This window comes from Oncorhynchus nerka, linkage group LG25 (genome assembly GCF_034236695.1).
Source record: "Oncorhynchus nerka isolate Pitt River linkage group LG25, Oner_Uvic_2.0, whole genome shotgun sequence".
NCBI lineage: Eukaryota > Metazoa > Chordata > Actinopteri > Salmoniformes > Salmonidae > Oncorhynchus > Oncorhynchus nerka.
Genome location: NC_088420.1, coordinates 48,626,314 through 48,648,224, shown reverse-complemented (window position 1 = coordinate 48,648,224; position 21,911 = coordinate 48,626,314). Strand labels below are relative to the sequence as shown.

At 41.7% G+C, this 21,911-nt stretch overlaps 1 protein-coding gene across 1 annotated transcript in view; it reads right to left on the bottom strand.

Moving 5' to 3' along the window:
• The window catches only part of galnt18a (UDP-N-acetyl-alpha-D-galactosamine:polypeptide N-acetylgalactosaminyltransferase 18a), an 89,462-nt gene that overhangs the window by 54,343 nt on the left and 13,208 nt on the right, over positions 1 to 21,911 (bottom strand). Inside the window, exons 2-6 of the mRNA XM_029634723.2 lie at positions 9,982 to 10,174; positions 9,717 to 9,883; positions 7,292 to 7,475; positions 3,729 to 3,926; positions 3,097 to 3,211 (exon numbers count right to left, since the gene is read on the bottom strand). Coding sequence (XP_029490583.1) covers positions 3,097 to 3,211; positions 3,729 to 3,926; positions 7,292 to 7,475; positions 9,717 to 9,883; positions 9,982 to 10,174 — 857 coding nt within the window. The remainder of the gene's footprint in view (positions 1 to 3,096; positions 3,212 to 3,728; positions 3,927 to 7,291; positions 7,476 to 9,716; positions 9,884 to 9,981; positions 10,175 to 21,911) is intronic.

Genomic DNA, 21,911 nt, shown 5'->3' with positions numbered 1-21,911 from the left:
AACCTGGTCAGGAGCTCAAAGGAAAAATGTGCTAATTGAGATGTTGAGTGGAGCCTAACTAACAAATGCATTGTAAATTGTGAAGTCTGCCTGCTGAGATAAAATGCTAAAATAATCAAATGGCAGTAAATAAAACACAAACATAATGAGGATAGATCTATAAATAAAGTATTTCTTAAAGCACAGCATGTGGTTATTGGGTACCAGGGAGGAAGAATCTGTAGAAAAACAGAAAAATTCCATTCCTTGTTTTGGCGGGCCTAAATACAACTATTCATTAAGGTGGATGTAATGCCCAGTGGACAGATGTGCAGTTCCTGATTCTGTCAAGAAAATGCCTCATTTACATAATAACTGACAACGGTTATCTGCAACATTAGAGGTGATTATGTAAGCACCCGCGCACATAGATTCTGTTAAGAGAGCGCAGATAAGCCATTCCATAGAGGATTTCAAGTTAGCCATACACTCAACAATAAAATCGGTCGGTCCCTGAACTTTTGCCGTACTGTATTGAAAAGTCACTCCAGCATACTTGTGATCTTTATGCTCCTCCGATTCAATGGATTTCTATACCATAATTTCAGTCAATAGGATTATATAGAGAGTCCTCAAACTTTTGCCATATTTCCACACAATAAGTATTTCCCATTCAGCCAGGTCCCTAATGCAATATAGTTGCTAGAGAGCACATTTCACCCTCCGGCAGGATGAAGTTAGCCAATCAGACAAGCTACTGTATGATACAGTCTATGGAGTGACAGCTTGAACCACAGCTGATATGACCCATTATCATTATATTAACACCCAGTATTGAAGGGATTTTTGACACCTACCAAAGAGAAGGCTGTTCCCTTCCCTCTTGATGCCACAGGACCACAAAGCTGCAAGGGAAAGGAAGCACAAATACCCACACAAGACGCACTGTGTGGGTCTCACTAATGTGGAGTGTGCATGTACAGTGGGGAGAACAAGTATTTGATACACTGCCGATTTTGCAGGTTTTCCTACTTACAAAGCATGTAGAGGTCTGTAATTTTTTTTTATCATAGGTACACTTCAACTGTGAGAGACGGAATCTAAAACAATCCAGAAAATCCAGAAAAATCACATTGTATGATTTTTAAGTAATTCATTTGCATTTTATTGCATGACATAAGTATTTGATCACCTACCAACCAGTAAGAATTCCAGCTCTCACAGACCTGTTAGTTTTTCTTTAAGAAGCCCTCCTGTTCTCCACTCATTACCTGTATTAACTGCAAGTGTTTGAACTTGTTACCTGTATAAAAGACACCTGTCCACACTCTCAATCAAACAGACTCCAACCTCTCCACAATGGCCAAGACCATCAATGAGGCATCAATGATCATGAGGAAGGTGAGGGATCAGCCCAGAACTACACGGCAGGACCTGGTCAATGACCTAAAGAGAGCTGGGACCACAGTCTCAAAGAAACCCATTAGTAACACACTACGCCGTCATGGATTAAAATCCTGCAGCGTACGCAAGGTCCCTCTGCTCAAACCAGCACATGTCCAGGCCCGTCTGAAGTTTGCCAATGACCATCTGGATGATCCAGAGGAGGAATGGGAGAAGGTCATGTGGGCTGATGAGACAAAAATAAAGCTTTTTGGTCTAAACTCCACTCGCCGTGTTTGGAGGAAGAAGAAGGATGAGAAGAACACCATCCCAACCGTGAAGCATGGAGGTGGAAACATCATTCTTTGGGTATGCTTTTCTGCAAAGGGGACAGGACGACTGCACCGTATTGAGGGGAGGATGGATGGGGCCATGTATCGCCAGATCTTGGCCAACAACCTCCTTCCCTCAGTAAGAGCATTGAAGATGGGTCGTGGCTGAGTCTTCCAGCATGACAACGATCCGAAACACACAACCAGGGAAACTAAGGAGTGGCTCCGTAAAAAGCATCTCAAGGTCCTGGAGTGGCCTAGCCAGTCTCCAGACCTGAACCCAATAGAAAATCTTTGGAGGGAGCTGAAAGTCCGTATTGCCCAGCGACAGCCCCGAAACCGGAAGGATCTGGAGAAGGTCTGTATGGAGGAGTGGGCCAAAATCCCTGCTGCAGTGTGTGCAAACCTGGTCAAGAACTACAGGAAACGTATGATATCTGTAGTTCCTGTACCAAATATTAAGTTCTGCTTATCTGATGTATCAAATACTTATGTCATGCAATAAAATGCAAATTAATTACTTAAATCATACAATGTGATTTTCTGGCTTTTTGTTTTAGATTCGGTCTCTCACAGTTGAAGTGTACCTATGATAAAAATGACAGACCTCTACATGCTTTGTAAGTAGGAAAACCTGCTAAATCGGCAGTGTATCAAATACTTGTTCTCCCCACTGTATGTCCCATAGTCATTTCTAAGGGTTCGTTTGATGTACTTTTAGCTCTTTGGAAGTGTGCAAGTCGCTGAGCTGGTTGAGTTTCAGCTCGCTATGTGGCGGGGAGGGGCTGAGCTGAGCTGACTGGCTGTATCGTCCAACAACAGACAGCAGTGCAGCAGGGACTCACATACAGCAGCAGGGACACACATACAGCAGCAGCAGATTGTTACACACACTAATGAGTCCAAGAGTCCTCAATATAGGCCAAATCCTAAATTGATATTCCGGGTTTGTACGTAGTAACTCAGGTTGTGTAAATTATTGTTACAGGTTTTGGTTTTTCCATTTATATTTCGAGGTTGGACCTCAGGACTTTAGGTGCACCAATTGGTGTCACCTCATTAGTATGTGTTACACCTGTGCGGGCTTGTCATCTCGTTAGTCAGAGGGCATTTCACCTGTGCTGGCACAGGGGATATTTAAGAGCAGGTGGCACATGGCTCCAGTTGGCTGAGAGATGTAGAGGGTTAAACACCTTTAATTGGCTCGCTCCATTTAGATAAAAAAAAAAAGAAGTTTATTTTCTTCCCTGTTTTTATTTTGCACAACTTTTTGGTTTGCTTCCTGTTTTTAAGTTTTGGTTGCTGTTATTGACTCTTAGCATAGATGTCAATGGGGGACCAATCTCAAGTTAGGATTTGGCATATTACTGAGCAGATTATAATTATTTTGCACTCCACTCACCCTGATGCCAAGCTCCACATTTTCTCCACCATAGACCTCCATTCCCTCATCCAATAGGCCAATCTCCTCAAAGTACTTCCTGTCCACCACAAAACAGCCAATAAGAGCTGGGCTCCTGGTACAAAATCAAAAGAGAGAAACAGTCAATTATGCAGTGGTTCTATGAACTACTTCCTAGTACTTTCTAGCGTATTTGTAACACCTCTGAGCTCAGCTGGAGATTTTCCACATTTGATTTCTTGATATGTTTTCAATAATAAACCTGTTTATTTTTTGTTGTTGTCAAGAATGATGATTACCCACATGTTACTAAGTAACATGTGGTCTAAAAACAACCAGGAGAAAGAAAACAAGAGCTTTGATCTACATCAAACTGATGCAACAGGTTTACACACATTGTTCTTACTGGTTCTGTTATTAAGATGAGAAAAAAGAAGGAACCCGCACACTGCTCGATAGTATCAATGCTCTTTAATAAGCTTTACGTATGGGCCTCACGGCCTTCGTCAGAGCTTTTCTGTTATTAAAATAAAATAAGCCACAGACACATTGTGAGGGTTTCTCAATGCAACACAGTGCCTGTGAAATAGCACAAGACAACTGTTGATTCCTAAGTCTTTGCTGACAGTGACCTGATAGGGGCGGTGTGGTTGTACTGGGTCCACCAGACTTTGGGCGGGTTCAGGTAGCGACACCACAGCTCCCAGTCGAAGCCCTGAGCAGACAGCGGATACTCCTCGATCTCAAACGTGTCATACTTGATGTTGTCAAACGACGGTGAGACGATGCGCGTTCTGTCTTCCTTGATCCTGAGAAGAATGGGCTCGGCCCTGCAGGGAAGACAAGGCATAGTGGGACATTGTGTTGCTGTGAGATACATTTGGTGTCTTTTTCAATGAAAACAATATGAGGGTGAACACAAGCACTTCCTTAACATCACAGGAGATATGGGGAAACAGCGGGAATGAGGGTCTTTCATCCTGGCCACTAATTGTTAATGGCTCATTACGGAATCTCGGCCTATGGCTATAGCTTCCAATATCCCGGGCCACACACAGAATATTAAGCCGATTCGGAGTTTGAGACGTGTTGATTTGGTGAGGGAAACAAATGAGGTTGGATAAATATGGCCATGTATTGTATGTCAGATCACAACCCAGACATGAGTAAAAGCCACAGCTAAGGAAATACACTTCTTATCACAACATTGAGTGCCTAGTGAAGGTTTGGGCTGCCTTCAATAAAAAAATTCAATTAGTTTTTTTCCCCTACAGATCTACACAACCTACTCCATATTTTCAAAGTGAAAGAAAATTGTACAACACCCCACCTCCCATGTCCTGATTGCACATGTCTTTTGGCAGCCATTACAGCTGTGAATAATTTATACTGAATAAAAATAAAATGCAACATGCAACAATTTATGATTTTACTGAGTTACAGTTCATATATAAGGAAATCAGTCAATTGAAATAAATTCACTAGGCCCTAATCTATGGATTTCACATGACTGGGCAGGGGCACAGCTAATCAGAAATAGTTTTTCTACACAAAAGCCTTTATTAAAGACAGAAATACTCCTCAGTTTCATCAGCTGTCCAGGTGGCTGGCTTCAGACAATCCCGCCGGTAAAGAAGCCGGAAGTGGAGGACCTGGGCTGGCATGGTTACACATGGTCTGTGTGTGAAGCTGGTTGGACGTACTGCCAAATTCTCTAAAACGACATTGGAGGCGGCTTATGGTATAGAAAGGAACAATCAAGTTCTCTGAAAAACAGCTCTGGTGGATATTCCTGCAGTCAGCATGCCAACTGCACGCTCCCTCAAAACTTGACACATCTGTGGCATTGTGTTGTCTTACAAACCTGCACATTTCAGTGGCCTTTCATTGTCCCCAGCACAAGGTGCACCTGTGTAATGATCATGTTGTTTAATCAGCTCCTTGATAGTCCACAACTGTCAGGTGGATGGATTGTCTTGGCAAAGGAGAAATGCTCACTAACAGGGATGTAAACATATTTGTGAACTAAATTTGAAAGAAATAAGCTTTTGTGCATGAAGAACATTTCTGGGATCTTTTATTTCAGCTCATGAAACCAACACTTTACATTGAGTTTATATTTTTGTTCAGTATATATTTTTGTTCAGTATATAAGATTCTACCAACTTTGCACAACACTAATGGCAACATACTGTATTATCCATTGTTTTTGGTAAAATTGCTCAAGATCAGTAAATTTGGTTGGGAATCTATTGTGGTGGCAGCATCATGTTACGGGTATGCTCGTCACCGGGAGGGACTGGGGAGTTTGTCAGGATCAAAAGAAATATGAAAGGAGCAGAGCCCAGGTAAAAAGTTAGGGCTAAACCCACCATTGTCTTCTGAAAACATAAAACTGGCTTAGTTTTATTTTTTCTAAACAGGACAATTACACACATTTTAACGCCAAAGACAAACCAGAATGGCTTTCCAAGAGGTGGTGAGTGTTCTTAAATGGTCCAGTCTCAGTCCTGACTTAAACCCGCTTGAAAATCAGAGACAAGTTTTGAATTTTCTTGTCCATACATTTTTACATTTAATCCAGAGTGACAAAGTAGTGAGTGCATACATTTTCATAGTTCTGGTATATATCCCAATCAAATTTACTGAGCTTGAGTAATGTTGAATAAAATCTATGGATCTATGGACCCTTATACGAGTTGTGCAAGGTTGGTAAAATTAGATTCAAAATTATTCACAGTTATGGTCATGGCTGCCAAAGGTGCTTCATCAATTAACTCTGGAGACTCTAGGATGTGAAGACATTCGCAATCAATACAGATTCGTTTTTTAAAATTCATTTACAAAATGTTCTATAAAATGTTTATTAGTTTGAAAATCTAATTTAATCTGTGAACAACAGATGCATATATCTATTCCCAGTCACGTGAAATCAATAGTGTCAGGCCTAATTTATTTATTTAATTTGACTGATTTCCTTACATGAACTGTAACTCAGTAAAATCTTGGAAATTGTCACGTTTATATTTTTGTTCAGTGTCGTTCTACTCACTAAAAAGTCTTTTGAAGTCTTCTACATGGGTGTTTTGAGTTATCCATTATAGACAAGATAGACAGAAAATCTGTCGCTGACTGGCACTTAACTGGTATTAGACAAAATGTGCGCAGTTTCTGATAATTTAATGTAGAATAGAGTGACGTGATAAATAAATATAGCAGTCAGTCACCCTCTTTTGTTTAATGGCAGACATTTTTCAATCAATCATTCAAAATAAAAACGTTAGAGCTCCACAAAAACATATGGAGGTCATCAGCAGACAGCACAAATAGCATCAGACTTGTTCTATACAAAAGGCCTCAGATCAACGTTAAAATTAATAGTCAACATGTTTGTCTGCATAAAAGACCGGCTGAGAGCCTCATGCGCTCTCCTTTTCAAGCACTGCCGTCGCATTGAGCCAAATGATTTCATTAGTCGAAGACACAATATCTGGTAGCTCAGAAGAGTGAGAAGGCCTCTGAAATGTCTGTTCCGAGAGCTGTGCCAAAGCACCTCAGGAGTTTTTTGGGATTGAGCCCAGGCTCTTCAGAGATATATGTGTCGGTCGGTCGACCTGTCAAGCTGTGGAGAGAATGATTAACAGGCACATAAACCGTCAGACGACAGAAAGCCCCGTTTCACTACATTGCCATGAACAACACCTTGATGAAAAACACATCTCAACTCCAGTCAGCAGTACGTCAACCCTTTGAGCACTCCAGCGCTGAGGGCAGTCAGTCATATATTATTCTGACAACCCTCTCATCTAATCAGTTATGTAATAGCTCTATTAAGTCATTACTGAGAAAATGCAGCACATATCAATTATACCGCACATACAGCAAAGATCATAACTAGACATGAAATGTTTGAAGCTGTTGGATAGATTGGAACATACACGCAGCGTTCCAGTCCCTTTAAGCTGTTGGATAGATTGGAACATACACGCAGCGTTCCAGTCCCTTTAAGCTGTTGGATAGATTGGAACATACACGCAGCGTTCCAGTCCCTTTAAGCTGTTGGATAGATTGGAACATACACGCGGCGTTCCAGTCCCTTTAAGCTGTTGGATAGATTGGAACATACACGCGGCGTTCCAGTCCCTTTAAGCTGTTGGATAGATTGGAACATACACGCGGCGTTCCAGTCCCTTACCATCCAATGTTGAACTCCACGTGGGCATCGAAGAGGGCCACGACGGGGGCGCTGGCGGCCCTCCACCCACTGACCCGGGAGCGGATCAGCCCCTCCTGCTTGTCGTGGCGGACCACCTTGATAAAGTCTGGCCGCTGGGAGTTGGTTTCCTTCACAAAGTTCTGCAGGTTCTCCTTCAGCTCAGCTACAGAAAACATTCATAGACAGTACAGAAAGAGAAAAATGGAGAGACATTTTACAGAGTCTGTCTGACCTTAACAAGAACCACAGTGGCTGAAGCATTGTTGAATGCAACAATGGGAAGCCTTGAAACCGCGTGCAGGTATTTCTCATTATGTCAAATCAAATGTTATTGGTCACATTGGTCACATGCACGTGTTTAGCAGATGTTATTGCGAGTGTAGTGAAATGCTTGTGTTTCTAGCTCCAACAGTGCAGTAATATCTAACCATTTCACAACAATAAACACAATACACACAAATCTAAGTAAAGGAATGGAATTAAGAATATATAAATATTTGGACGAGCGATGTCAGAGACTCAGACTAAGATACAGTAGAATATAATATCCTGCACCTGTGAAATCTGCTGAAGGCATGTACCTTGGACTATTGACTAACCACACAATTGAAAAGTGCTTTACAGTCCCAAATTCTATTTATTCCACAGTGTAAAGGGGATTTCTAATAATATTGCGGTTGTGATTATTGATGTCTATCAGCATCGTCTGGTTGAAGGAAGTCAATTCTGCTTTCCCACAAGCTCCATCTGCCACCTGTTTGTTTTAATTTACTAGGTGGACGTGTCGGCAGTGTCTCACCATGGCAACCAGATGGAGTGATTGGGACATGAAGGGCGAGGACCGGACATCAATGTCTGTTTTCATTACAGTGGTGTTGGAGTTCATGGGAAAATGGCTTTCAGACATGTTTTGGATGGCAATATTGATCATACAACTATGGCTATTAAGTAATATCCAGTGATAGTTAGCGGTAAAAATACAGTAATTAAACTTTTGTATGCCTTTTTCTCCCCAATTTTGTGGTATCCAATTGGTAGTTACAGTCTTGTCCGTATGGGAGAAGCAGCGATGAGATTTGGGAGAGCCGAAGGTCGAGAGCCGTGCGTCCTCGAAACACAACCAAGCCGCACTGCTTCTTGACACAATGCCCACTTAAACCAGGAGCCAGCCGCAACCGTGTCAGCGTGCACTGCGCCCGGCCCGCCACAGGAGTCGCTAGTGCGCGATGGGACAAGGACATCCCTGCCAGCCGAACCCTCCCCTAACCCGGACGACGCTGGGCCAAATTGTACGCCGCCCGATGGGTCTCCCGGTCTCGACAAAGCCTAGACTCGAACCCAGAATGTCTAGTGGCACAGCTAGCACTGTGATGCACTACCTTAGATCACTGCGCCACTCGGGAGGCCCACAGTCATTTAACTTGTTAAGAAATGAAAAGGACAAATAAAGGGACTAAGGTCGATTTAGTTACTGGGATTGTCATGGGAAGTAATCCCAGCTGACCCTATGAGACACCCCACTCAGGATGGAAAGCCGTTAGCCAGACTCCTGAAACTGTACAGAACGGGAAGAGTCACATTGTTCAAAGTGAGCCAACTGCCAAGGAATTAATTAGAATACCAATGGCCACAAAGGAAACTTTTACAGATGAATTTCCTGCATCTCAGCTATTCAGCTCCGTGTTCAGACAGTTTACATTACAGACGCCTCTTTTTAATGTAATGATTCAACATTTACATCCTGAAATAGGAGTCCTCAATAAAAATATATATTCAAAAGAAAGTTTTTGTTTTATCCCTCTGCCGGACTCTTTTGACCCTCATTTGTCATCTCAACAGATATGTTCAGTAAAGTACGCAGCGAAAAACACCTTCATATGAAATGATCAGTCTAGGTCAAATGGAGCCTTTAAAATCTTCTCACTTCCCTCTGGCTCTATAGCTGATCAACATGCAGGTCTGTCCTGCTGAAATAACTAGGCTAACAAATAACTTAATTCGGAGCCGTGTGAAAGTAATCCATTAAATTGGCAGGCAACACCAGCGCATTTTTTTAAAGATATTGAAATGTATCTTACTCCATACACATTTACATGAGTTTATTACCAGTAATAAGATTAGAGAGAAACTCCTGATGCACTGTCGGTCCTCAAGAATGTCAAGTGTGAATTGATATACAGAGCTTTCAGAAAGTATTCACACCCCTTGACTTTTTCCACATTTTGTGTTACTTCCTGGATTTAGAAGTTGTTTAATTTAAGATAGTAAGCAGTCTGAATTAATTCCTGTATACAATGCAGTGTGTATACTTTGTAAGCTACATTTAGTAGGAATATAGAAGTTACCAGTTACCCGACTTGCCTCGTTAAATAAAGGTTAAATAAAGAAAATATATAGGAGTTACCATTGTTGCTGTTGTCGTCGACCAGGATGATCTCCTTGAGGAGGTGGGAGGGAGTCCTGTTCATGGCTGTGTGGATGGAGCGCAGGATGACCGACAGGGCCTCATTCACAAAGATAAATATGATACTGACTTGTGGGAGATTGGTGGGGTACGACATGTTTCTGCACCTGAGGAGAAACAGCAAACAGACAAGATATGAACAAGAAACTTGTTTTTTTATGGACAATATAAAAGGAACCAACAAAAGAGTCAAAAGGTCATATACCCATCAGGTCTGAGGTCGGGGATGGGTCTGGCCAGAGAGAGGCGGTCACTGAGATAACCGTTGTAGCCGTAGTACTGGAACTTCTTCAGCGCCACACGGCGACTCTCAGGACCAAGGTCATGACCCCAGCGGACAAACAGGGAGGAGTCAGAGAGGGACTCCACTTTTTCATCGCTACCCTTCTGGGGCACCTCTGTAGGCGAGAGTGAGAGAAAGGAGAGTGGTGAAATGGTCTGTGCCTGGGATATAGAAATAATAATGTTTACATTCATGCCGCATACTGCAGCTTACATGAAAAAGATTTATACCAGTGGGGAAAAAGTCACTGTATTCAGCACGATCACATACTGTAGCAGGCACACTTCCTGGTATGCATTAGCATTTGAATTGATCCATCTAAAACGCCGCAATGTGTTACTGCAGCCTTGGACTACTGACACCAGTCTTGGACTACTGACACCAGTCTTGGACTACTGACACCAGTCTTGGACTACTGACACCAGTCTTGGACTACTGACACCAGTCTTGGACTACTGACACCAGTCTTGGACTACTGATACCAGTCTTGGACTACTGATACCAGTCTTGCATATTCCTACTTTTTCTGTGGTCTACTGAAAGCAGCAAAACAAAAACCAGTTAGTCCTACTAAATCACATTGTCTGGACAAAACAACTGTTTCTTCTTCACTCAATACGTTCTTTCAGCTCGCAATACTGGTAACGCAATGGAATTTACGATGCCGGGAAACGTCCTCACAAACCACAGCGAGTGATGAAGGACTCGGTGCAGGTAAATACTGAATGCTAATTGTCGGCGGAGTTATTTAATTATAACCACTGCATTGCACTCTCTCTCAGCACCAACTACCTCTGCCACGACTGGGATCCCAGCATTTGCTACTCTGAGGGTACAACTTCATCCGAGGAGGAGGATGTTGACATTAAGGGATCCTCACAGCACCACAACACTCAGATTCTGATCAAATGTATATTTATATGGATAGGTGTGGTTTCTGAGTTAATATTCAATGACAATGTCTCTTTGACAGAATTGGAGCCTGAATCAACAATATTTCGCACACCGTGTTAAATTAATTTAAATGGAGTCAGACCATCAATATTTACAGGCTTTATGGAGAACATAAAATCAAGAGTTGCAAAGAGCCATATCTCATACTGGCCAATAAAAAGAAAACATTAAGATGGGCAAAAGAACACAGACACTTGACAGAGGAACTCTGCCCAGAAGGCCAGCATCCCGGAGTCGCCTCTTCACTGTTGATGTTGAGACTGTTTTTTTTGCAAGTACTATTTAATGAAGCTGCCAGTTGAGGACTTGTGGGGAGTCTGTTACTCAAACTAGACACTAATGTAATGTCCTTTTTCTCAGTTGTGCACCGGGGCCTCCCACTCTTTCTATTCTGGTTAGTTCCAGTTTGCTCCGTTCTGTGAAGGGAGTAGTACACAGCGTTGTACGAGAACTTCAATTTCTTGGCAATTTCTTGCATGGAATAGCCTTAATTTCTCACAAGAATAGACTGACGAGTTTCAGAAGAAAGTTCTTCGTTTGTGGCCCTTTTGATCCTGTAATCGAACTCACAAATTCTGATGGTCCAGATACTGAAGTAGTCTAAAGAAGTTGTATTGGCTCTAATCATCACAAGTTTTCAGCTGTGCTAACATAATTGCAAAAGGGTTTTCTAATGATCAATTAGCTAATACAAGTTAATCATTTTAAAAGGCTAACAACATGCAATTGGAACCCAGGAGTGATGGTTGCTGATAAATGGGACTCTGTAGCCCATGTACAGTTGAAGTCGGAAGTTTACATACACCTTAGCCAAGTACATTTAAACTCAGTTTTTCACAATTCCTGACATTTAATCCTGGTAAAAATTCCCTGTCTTAAGTGAGTTAGGATCACCACTACTTTAAGAATGTGAAAAGGAGAGTGAATGATTCATTTCAGCTTTTATTTCTTTCATCATATTTCCAGTGGGTCAGAAGTTTACATGGGTCAAATGTTTTGGATAGCCTTCCACAAGCTTCCAACAATAAGTTGGGTAAATTTGTCCCATTCCTCCTGACAGAGCTGGTGTAACTGAGTCAGGTTTGTAGGGCTCCTTGCTCACACACGCCTTTTCAGTTCTCAATCACAGAAAATTTGTGGGCAGGTCAGGGCTTTGTGATGGCCACTCCAATACCTTGACTTTGTTGTCCTTAAGCCATTTTGCACAACATCGTAAGTATGCTTGGGGTCATTGTCGATTTGGAAGACCCATTTGCGACCAAGCTTCAACTTCCTGATGTCTTGAGATGTTGCTTCAATATATCCACCTAATTTTCCATCCTCATGATGCCATCTATTTTGTGAAGTGCACCAGTCCCTCATGCAGCAAAGCACCCCCACAACATGATGCTGCCACCTCCGTGCTTCACGGTTGGGATGGTGTTCTTCGGCTTGCAAGCCTCCCCCTTTTTCCTCCAAATATATCAATGTTCATTACGGCTAAAAAGTTATATTTTTGTTTCATCAGACCAGAGGACATTTCTCCAAAAAGTATGATTTTTGTCCCCATGTGCAGTTGCAAAACGTAGTCTGGCTTTTTTATGGTGGTTTTGGAGCAATGGCTTCTTCCTTGCTGAGCGGCCTCTCAGGTTATGTCGATATAGGACTTGTTTTGCTGTGGATAGAACTAATTTTGTACCCATTTCCTCCAGCATCTTCACAAGGTCCTTTGCCGTTGTTCTGGGATTGATTTGCACTTTTCGCACCAAAGTACGTTCATCTCCACGCGGCAGAACGCGCCTCCTTCCTGAGCGGTATGACGGCTGCATGGTCCCATGGTGTTCACACTTGCGTACTATTGTTTGTACAGATGAACGTGATACCTTCAGGTGTTTGGAAATTGCTCCCAAGGATGAACCAGACTTGTGGTCTACAGTTTTTTTTCCTGAGGTCTTGGCTGGTTTCTTTGGATTTTCTTATGGAGGTCAAGCAAAGAGACAATGAGTTTGAAGGTAGGCCTTGAAATACATCCACAGGTATACCTCCAATTGACGCAAATTATGTCAATTAGCCTATCAGAAGCTTCTAAAGCCATGACATCATTTCTGGAATTTTCCAAGCTGTTTAAAGGCACAGTCAACATAGTGTATGTAAACTTCTGACCCACTGTAATTGTGATACAGTGAATTATAACTGAAATAATCTGTCTGTAAACAATTGTTGGAAAAATTGTGTCATGCACAAAGTAGTTGTCCTAACCGACTTGCCAAAACTATAGTTTGTTAACAAGAAATTTGTGGAGTGGTTGAAAAACGAGTTAATGACTCCAACCTAAGTGTATGTAAACTTCAACTGTACTGTAGATATACCATAAAATAAGAAAATCTGCCGTTTCCAGCTACAATAGTCATTTACAACATTAACAATGTCTACACTGTATTTCTGATCAATTTAATGTTATTTTTAAACAAAAAAATTCAAAAGCAAGGACATTTCTAAGTGACCCAAACATTTGCACAGTAGTGTACTAATATATATATTTTAGGGGGTAGATGAGCTTTAATACCGCAGATGGATTGTAGCTTCCATCAATATAATTGTCTGCATTTCCAATCCCCCATATTTTTTATTGAATATTGTTAGTAAAAGCCTATTTCTCAACTTGAGACCATTATTACCGATAGCATGCTGTGGATATTACACCATGACATTTAAACGGAGGCAAAATAAAATATTCAGGCACCTATAGTAATTATTTCCTATTATCCATTTGTGCAATAAGCAGTTTCTCCCGGAGTCTTGAAAACAGAAAAATGATCAGTGTCGTAAAGTCCTTGCGGGCACAGAGAAAAATATTTGCCCACAACAGAAAACATGATTGTAGCTTTGTGAAATAGTGAGTGCAATATGTGCATCTAGTCTTGTGTAGAACACAAATACCACAAGAAATCAAAAACAGAAAATTTCTACGGCATGCATTCAAGTCTTTTTCTCCATACTGTCAACAACAGTACGTCTATGGGAAATGGACTAGATTCCGTAGCTTTTCAATGCTCAAATGAAGGTAAAGGAGATGTGTGCATTCCGCATGAGTTTCAGTATTCAATTATACAATCTGCTCAATCTACGAGATGAAATCATTTGACACAATCCTATTTCCAGTAAATTCGTGTAATAATGTAAAGCTCAGAAAAGTCATTGCCTCTCCACTTTGGTAATGGCATTCACTGTGTACTTGGGTGGAGGGGGGGGGGGGGGGACACACACAGTTCAGTGTCTTTTTTCACCTCAAATGTATTAGCAGCCGTAATAGCAGGGTAAATGTTTACCCTGCGTTCTGACCTGGCCTTAGGCCCCCCCACAACACAACACACCACACCTCTGGGCCATAGTGGACCTGGTTAATCATGTGGAAAAAGAGGAGCCGTCTGTGTGAAGGTTTCAATAGACAGGAGCGTTTTGGACTGGGAAAAGTAGCCGCTTCGCGTGAGTCTTAAGTCATTTAGTAATGAAGTACAAATACAGTAATGGGATTATAGCTCGTCTCAGAGGCCTACTACGTAGGAGTCGGATTATCGTACTGCCTTAAAGTTTTGGGGGTAGGTATCCTCCCTCTGAACCTTGTACAGTACCCCTACCCCCTTAGATCACTGAGAGGCTAGAGTCTCATATATAGTGTCATTTGTTTACGGTTGGGAGGTGGTGGAGGTTTGTGAGCTCCGGGGTACAGCCCAACGAGCTACTGCCACACTGATGTCATCATGGCAAACAGCAGGCTGAAGTGACCTTGCTGAGAAAACACTGGCTTGTTTTCAATGGTTTGCTCAGCTGGAGTAACACAATATAGACACACTCACAGTCTGTAGAGCTTCCTCCCACAGAGAGCAGCGAGGATGAACATGAATATTATTAGTGTAGGTAGAATTTATAGCTACAGCATCATGAAACTCAGACAAATGTAAAAAAACATTTGTTTTTATCTATTCATGGGAACACAGCACGTCACAAGGACTTAGATTATCATCAGATCAAATTGTGCCGCTTGTAATGGCAATCGGGGAGTATTTTTACCATCATTTTGTTACCATAACCAATGGCAATATCTTGATCCACCCCAAGAAAACTACATTATGCAGATGGTCTTGGACAACTGAGTTGCCAGAGAAATGTAGGAGGTGAGTTCCAGGTTGGTCATTTTACGAGGTCACTCTCTCATTAGAACACAACACTGGCTGACAGACCGACAGAGCAGTCTGGAGGGCATGTCTGTCTGTCTGTCTGTGTGTGTGTGTATGAATCTACATTACCCCTATGAATTAAACAGTTGAATTCATGCTGCATTACATCAGAGCAAATACATCACTTCTGGGTTTGATGAGAGTCACAGATTGTAGTACAACTTTTATGTTAACATTTATTGGAGACTTACATTGTCAGCTTTGAGTATAAAAGGTTTAAAAAAAGGTCAAAAATTGTTTTTTTGGGGGGGGGTAACTATACGTTTCCAAGTCAATGGGCCTAGGGCAATTCCACAGGTGCTCAGTGGGTGAGGATGCTGGTTACAGTAAATGTAAAGAACGGGGGCTTATGGGTTGTCCAGAACTCAAAAAGAGAAAGAAATCAGTCATGAGCTGAACATAACAGTATGCCAGTGGAATGGAGGACTGTAAGCAGGTGACCCAACTGTGGTTGGTGACTATTAGGATTTCCTATTGTAGCCAATTCAGTTGCAGCAATAAGTGTACTGTATATAAATACACTGTGTACAAAACATTAAAAACACCTTCCTAATATTGAGTTGCATTCCCCTCCCCCTTCTCTTTGCCTGAATGTCCTTTGGGCGGCGGTGGATCATTCTTGACACATAAGGGAAACTGTTGAGCGTGCAAAACCCAGCAGGGTTGCAGTTCGAGACACACGGAAACCAGTGCGCCTGACGCCTACTACCATACGCGGTTCAAAGGCAAATCTTTTGTCTTGCCCATTCACCCTCTGAATGGCACTAATACTGTACGCAATCCATATCTCAATTATATCAAGGCTTAACAATCCTTCTTTAACCGGTCTCCTGCCCTTCATCTACACTGATTGAAGTGGATTTAACAAGTCACATCAATAAGGGATCATGGCGTGCACCTGGTCAGTCTGTCATGGAAAGAGCTGGTGTTCCTAATGTTTTGTACACTCAGTGTGTACTGTAAGTGTTGATATTAGTTGGCAGGGGTCTTTATGTCGACACTGTTTTGATGTATTTCTTGATACCTTTCAAGACTTTTTCTGGTAGATGTTTTCTAAGACTAATTTTCCATCTGTTTATCCAGAAATCAAAGCCTTTACTTATGCCTCATTTTTAAGATCACAAAATGGTTCAATTTTTTTTTTTTACCTATGCCTTCATTTCCCAAAAATATAGAATCGTATCTTTAATTTGATAAGCGCCTATGAACTTCACACATTGGAGCTCATGGGACTTTTTCTATGGAAATGCACCCTACAATTATCTACAGTGCATTCGGAAAGTATTCAAACCCCTAGACTTTTTCCACATTTTGTAACAGCCTTATTCTAAAATGAATCAATCTACACCCCCATAATGACAAAGTGAAAACAGATTTTTAGAATTGTTTGCAAATTTATAAAACAAAATACTCATTTACATAACTATTCAGACCCTTTCTGCTGAGACTCGAAATTGAGATCAGGTGCATCTTGTTTCCATTGATCATCCTTGGATATGTTTCTAAACTTCATTGGAGTCCACCTGTGGTAAATTCAATTGACTGCACATGATTTGGAAAGGCACACACCTGTTTATATAAAAAGGTCCCACAGTTGACAGTGCAAAAACCAGAGCAAAAACCCAAGCCATGAGGTTGAATGAATTGTCCATAGAGCTCCGAGACAGGATTGCGTCGAGACACAAAATCTGGGGAAAGAGTACAAAAACCATTTCTGCAGCATTTAAGGTCCCAAAGAACACAGTGGCCTCCATCATTCTTAAATGGAAGAAGTTTGGAACCACCAAGACTTCCTAGAACTGTCCGCCTGGCCAAACTGAGCAATCGGGGGAGAAATGCTTTGGGAGGTGACCAAGAACCCGATGGTCATTGACAGAGCTCCTCTGTGGAGATGGGAAAACCTTCCAGAAGGACAACCATGTCTGCAGCACTACACCAATCAGGCCTTTCTAGTAGAGTGGGCAGATGGAAGCCACTCCTCAGTAAAATGCACATGACCGCCCGCTTGGAGTTTGCCAAAAGGCTCCTAAGAATCTCAGACCATGAAAAACAAGATTATCTTGACTGATGAAACCAAGGTTGAACTCTTTGGCCTGCATGCCAAGTGTCACATCTGGAGGAAACCTGGCACCATCCCTACGGTGAAGTATCATGTTGTGGGGATGTTTTTCAGCGGCAGGGACTGAAAGACTAGTCAGGATTGAGGGAAAGATGAACGGAGCAAAGTACAGAGAGATACTTGTAACCTGCTCTGGACCTCAGACTGGGGTGAAGGTTCACCTTCCAACAGGACAACGACCCTAAGCACACAGACAAGAGTGGCTTCAGGACAAGTCTCTGAATGTCCTTGAGTGGCCCAGCCAGAGCCCAGACTTGAACATCCCTGGAGAGACCTAAAAATAGCTGTGCAGTGACACTCTCCATCCAACCTGACAGAGCTTGAGAGGATCTGCAGAGACGAATGGAATAAACTCCCCAAATACAGGTGTGCCAAGTTTGTAGTGTCACCACCAAGAAGACTCAAGGCTGTAATCGCTGCCAAAGGTGCTTCAACAAATGACTGAGTAAAGGGTCTGAATACTTAAGTAAATGTGTTACTTCCTGGTTTTATATTGTTAGAAATTTGCACCAAAAAAATCATGTTTCTTTGTCATTATGGGGTATTGTGTGTAGATTGATGAGGGGAAAAAACATTTTACAATATATTAAGGCTGTAAAGTAACAATGTGGAAAAAGTCAAGGGGTCTAAATACTTTCCGAATGCACTGTACATTACCATTTCCTGTTGCAGTTATTTCCCGGATTTGTACTTCTCTCCAACATTGTAACGGGGGATCCTACTGGCTAAGAGGTAAAGTTACATTCCCCTTGACAACATCAGTTCAACAAGCCTCCTGCTGTTAAAGGGACAATATGCAGTTGCTACATCCATCTTTGGTACCCATTGATCCTTGAAAAATATAACTCACAAATGCCTCATGGCCTTAATTCAACTGTCGTATAGCATCAGAACACAAAATATAAGCTTATTTTACGCTAATGTTTCTAAAAGTAAACACTATAGCATTCAAAAACAGTAAAAACTATCATTTTGATATCATGGATGGTCAGTCCTTGGATCCATAGCACCATCTATGAATTTGAAAGTGGTAAAAAAAAAATGTACAAAGCCATCCCTCAGCTTTTTAGCGAAAGTGGCGGGGAAAATGCTTTGTTATTGTTTTAACTGCTGATTGTCGCTTTAAGGCTTCGTAGACTCCCCCAATAGCTTTGAGACTCCCCCTAAAATAATGTAATTTGGTTTTTAAAAAGAGAATCTCATTTGCTCTCAAAGCTATTGAAATTCTCTTGCCAAAGCCTTTGTTTTATCTGTTTGTTTACAGAACTTGAATAAATCACACAGAGAAAGTTCCCTCTTTTACACTAAGGCTTGTGGAACAGTGGTGCTGAAGTGCCTGCAGCGCTGTGCCTCGACTCTGAAATGATTAATTTCATCATCATTTAAACAGATGGTCTTCCCACCTATTTCCTCAACCGTGAATAATGATCAGCCATTTGCGATGCATCGCTTTCAAGAGCTTTAGTTTTGTTTGCCAAACTGTTCTTTTCAACTATCAGTCACCATTTGTAGCACATCCTGATGTGCTTACATAGTGTGACGGCCTACTGAATCTGTCCAAATGGGCATCGTTTTTCACTCTGTTCATCTGTCCTAAATCCCTCTCTGTGGGATTTGGATCACCTCCCTCTGCAGTCAGGGCACCATCAGTATCCATCATGTCTGAGGATTACCCTCTAGGCCTGTCGGGAGACTCTTACATGCACACACACTTCGCTTGCACGTGCGCACACTAGGCTTGGGCGGTATCCAGATGGTCGAGATGAAGGTATGACATTGTGCCATACTGGAATATTCGGTAATACTGGAACTGAACACAAGGGGCGGCATGTTTTAACTCCACTGAGCCTTTGTAAATCCAAGATTAGCAATGCTAACAAGTACATGTAAAATCCCATAGAGAATGTAACTAAAATGCCAACAAGCTCATTGAACATTTCATACAGTCTGACCTAAAGCATTTGCAGGACAGACATCCCAACTCAAAAGTTATTGTAGTAACTAAAAATAATAATAATTCTAATCACAGTTTGCTGCACACACAAAACATTAAACAGCAACGCTCTTGATCCAGGAGGGGATTCTCTTCTGTTACCAAGCGAAGCTGGATTTTGCAAGAAGCTAACCACTAGTTAGTAAATGCACAACCGCAGAGCATTTAGCACATCTTAGACAGTTGACTTAATAGGTTATAAAATGTTATAAGCTGGCAAACATGAAGTTGTGAATTCCATACTGTAACTAGATCACCTGGCGTGTGCTGCACAAAAGTGAGTGACTCCACAAGCAATTTTCCCTCTAAACGTCACGCAGCCCCTGGACTCCAGGCACAGAAGAAATACAGTATCAGCCCACTGCGGGAAGCATGTTTTCCCTGTTAGTTAACCCTATCAATGTTTCCTTTTTAGTGTGGCATTTGTGATCGAATCAATGCAATATTAACCACTTTCAATGCAACATACCGAAACAAAACGAACTATGCATAATTTTGTATGCAAAACTAACTAAGCAAGAGATTTCCGTGGGGCGACGCACAATTGGCCTAGCGTCGTCTGGGTTAGGGAGGGTTTGGCCGGTAGGGATATAAAATATCCTTGTCTCATTGCGTGGCGTGTGTACAACAACACCCGTTGAATATGGTTGGTGTCTGCAAAAAAGCATAATGAAAATGGTTGCAATCAGAGCTGGTTAAGCTGTTTTCATGTTATCCAGAGGTAAACAAATCATCGACCAGAGCGTCAAGTGTGTGCTCTGAACGCTCCGAGAAAGAAACGAGATGGGTGGGGCTAAAGCTTAAGAGGGTGTGAACGATGCTGAATGGGTGTAGACAAAGAAGAGCTCTCTCACTATATACCAAAACATTCAAAAGGCCATTTTCTCAACTGTCAAAGCAGAATTACTTTTCCATTGTTCCTCAAATGCAGTTGCATGATAGACCATTTGGTAGATCTGAGTCTCCACTTTTATCCAGTGTAAAAAAAAACATAATTTCACATTTTGCTACACAAGACCGAATCCAGGTGGTGAGTCACAAATTTATAAAAAATAAAAACAAGTATTACATTTAAATTCATATATCAGACCCATTACTCAGTAATTTGTTGAAGCATCTTTGGCAGCGATTACAGCCTCGAGTCTTCTTGGGTACAAGCTTGGCACACCTGTATTTGGAGAGTTTCTCCCACCTATCAAGCTCTGTCAGGTTGGATGGTGAGCGTTGCTGCACAGCTATTTTCAGGTCTCTCCAGAGATGTTCGATCGGGTTCAAGTCTGGGCTCTTGCTGGGCCACTCAAGGACATTCACTTTCCTGCATTACCTTTGCGGTGTGCTTAGGGTCGTTGTCCTTTTGGAATGTGAACCTTCGCCACAGTCTGAGGTCCTGAGCGTTCTGGAGCAGGTTTTCATCACGGATCTCTGTACTTAGCTCCATTCAGCTTTCCCTCGATTCTGCCTAGTCTCCCAGTCCTTGCCACTGAAAAACATCCCCACTGCATGATGCTGCCACCACCATGCTTTACCGGAAGGATAGTGCCAGGTTTCCTCCAGACGTGACCCTTGGCATTCAGGTCAAAGAGTTCAATCTTGGTTTCATCAGTCCAGAGAATCTTGTTTCTCATGGTCTGAGAGTCTTAGGAGCCTTTTCTTTAGGACCTTGAATGCTGCAGAATATTTTGGTACCTTTCCCCAGATCTGTGCCTCGACACAATCCTGTCGCTGAGCTCTACGGACAATTCCTTTGACCTCATGGCTTGGTTTTTAGCTCTTACATGCACTGTCAACTGTGGGACCTTATATAGATAGGTGTGTACCTTGTCAAATCATGTCCAATCAATTTAATTTACCACAGGTGGACTCCAATCAAGTAGAAACAGCAAGGATAATCAATGGAAACCGGATGCACCGGAACTCAATTTCGAGTCTCATAGCAAAGGGTCTGAATACTTGAATCTGTTTGAAATTCACTGCTTGACTGAGAGACCTTACAGATAATTGTATGTGTTGGGTACAGAGGTGAGTTAGTGATTCAAACTATTATTGCACAGTGTGTATCCATTCAACTTAATGTGGCACACGTTTATTCCTGAATGTTTTTAAGCTTGCCATAACAAAAAGGGGTTGAATAGTGATTTACTAAAGACATTATTTTATATTTCACACTTGGACAAATTTCTATTCCCATTTGACATTATGGGGTATTGTGTGTGTAGGCCAGAGACAAAACTCTATATCGAATACATTTTAAATTTAGGCTCTAACTACAAAATGTGAAAAAGTCAAGGTGTGTGAATACTTTCTGAATGCACTAAACATGTAAACAGGGCAGAAAATGAACTTGTAGCAGGAATATATACATACTTAAAATGGTTACCAATAAAATGGTAACATACTAATGGTAATTTATACATGTAAAACAGGAGCAAGTGACCAGAAGCAGGATAGATAGATAGATACTAAATGGTAATGGAAATCAATATTTAATGAACAGCAGCATAGTGGTAGTAATAAATCTAATCAATAATCATTTTAGCAGCAGCGTAGGTGTGAGGGGGTGTAAGTGTGA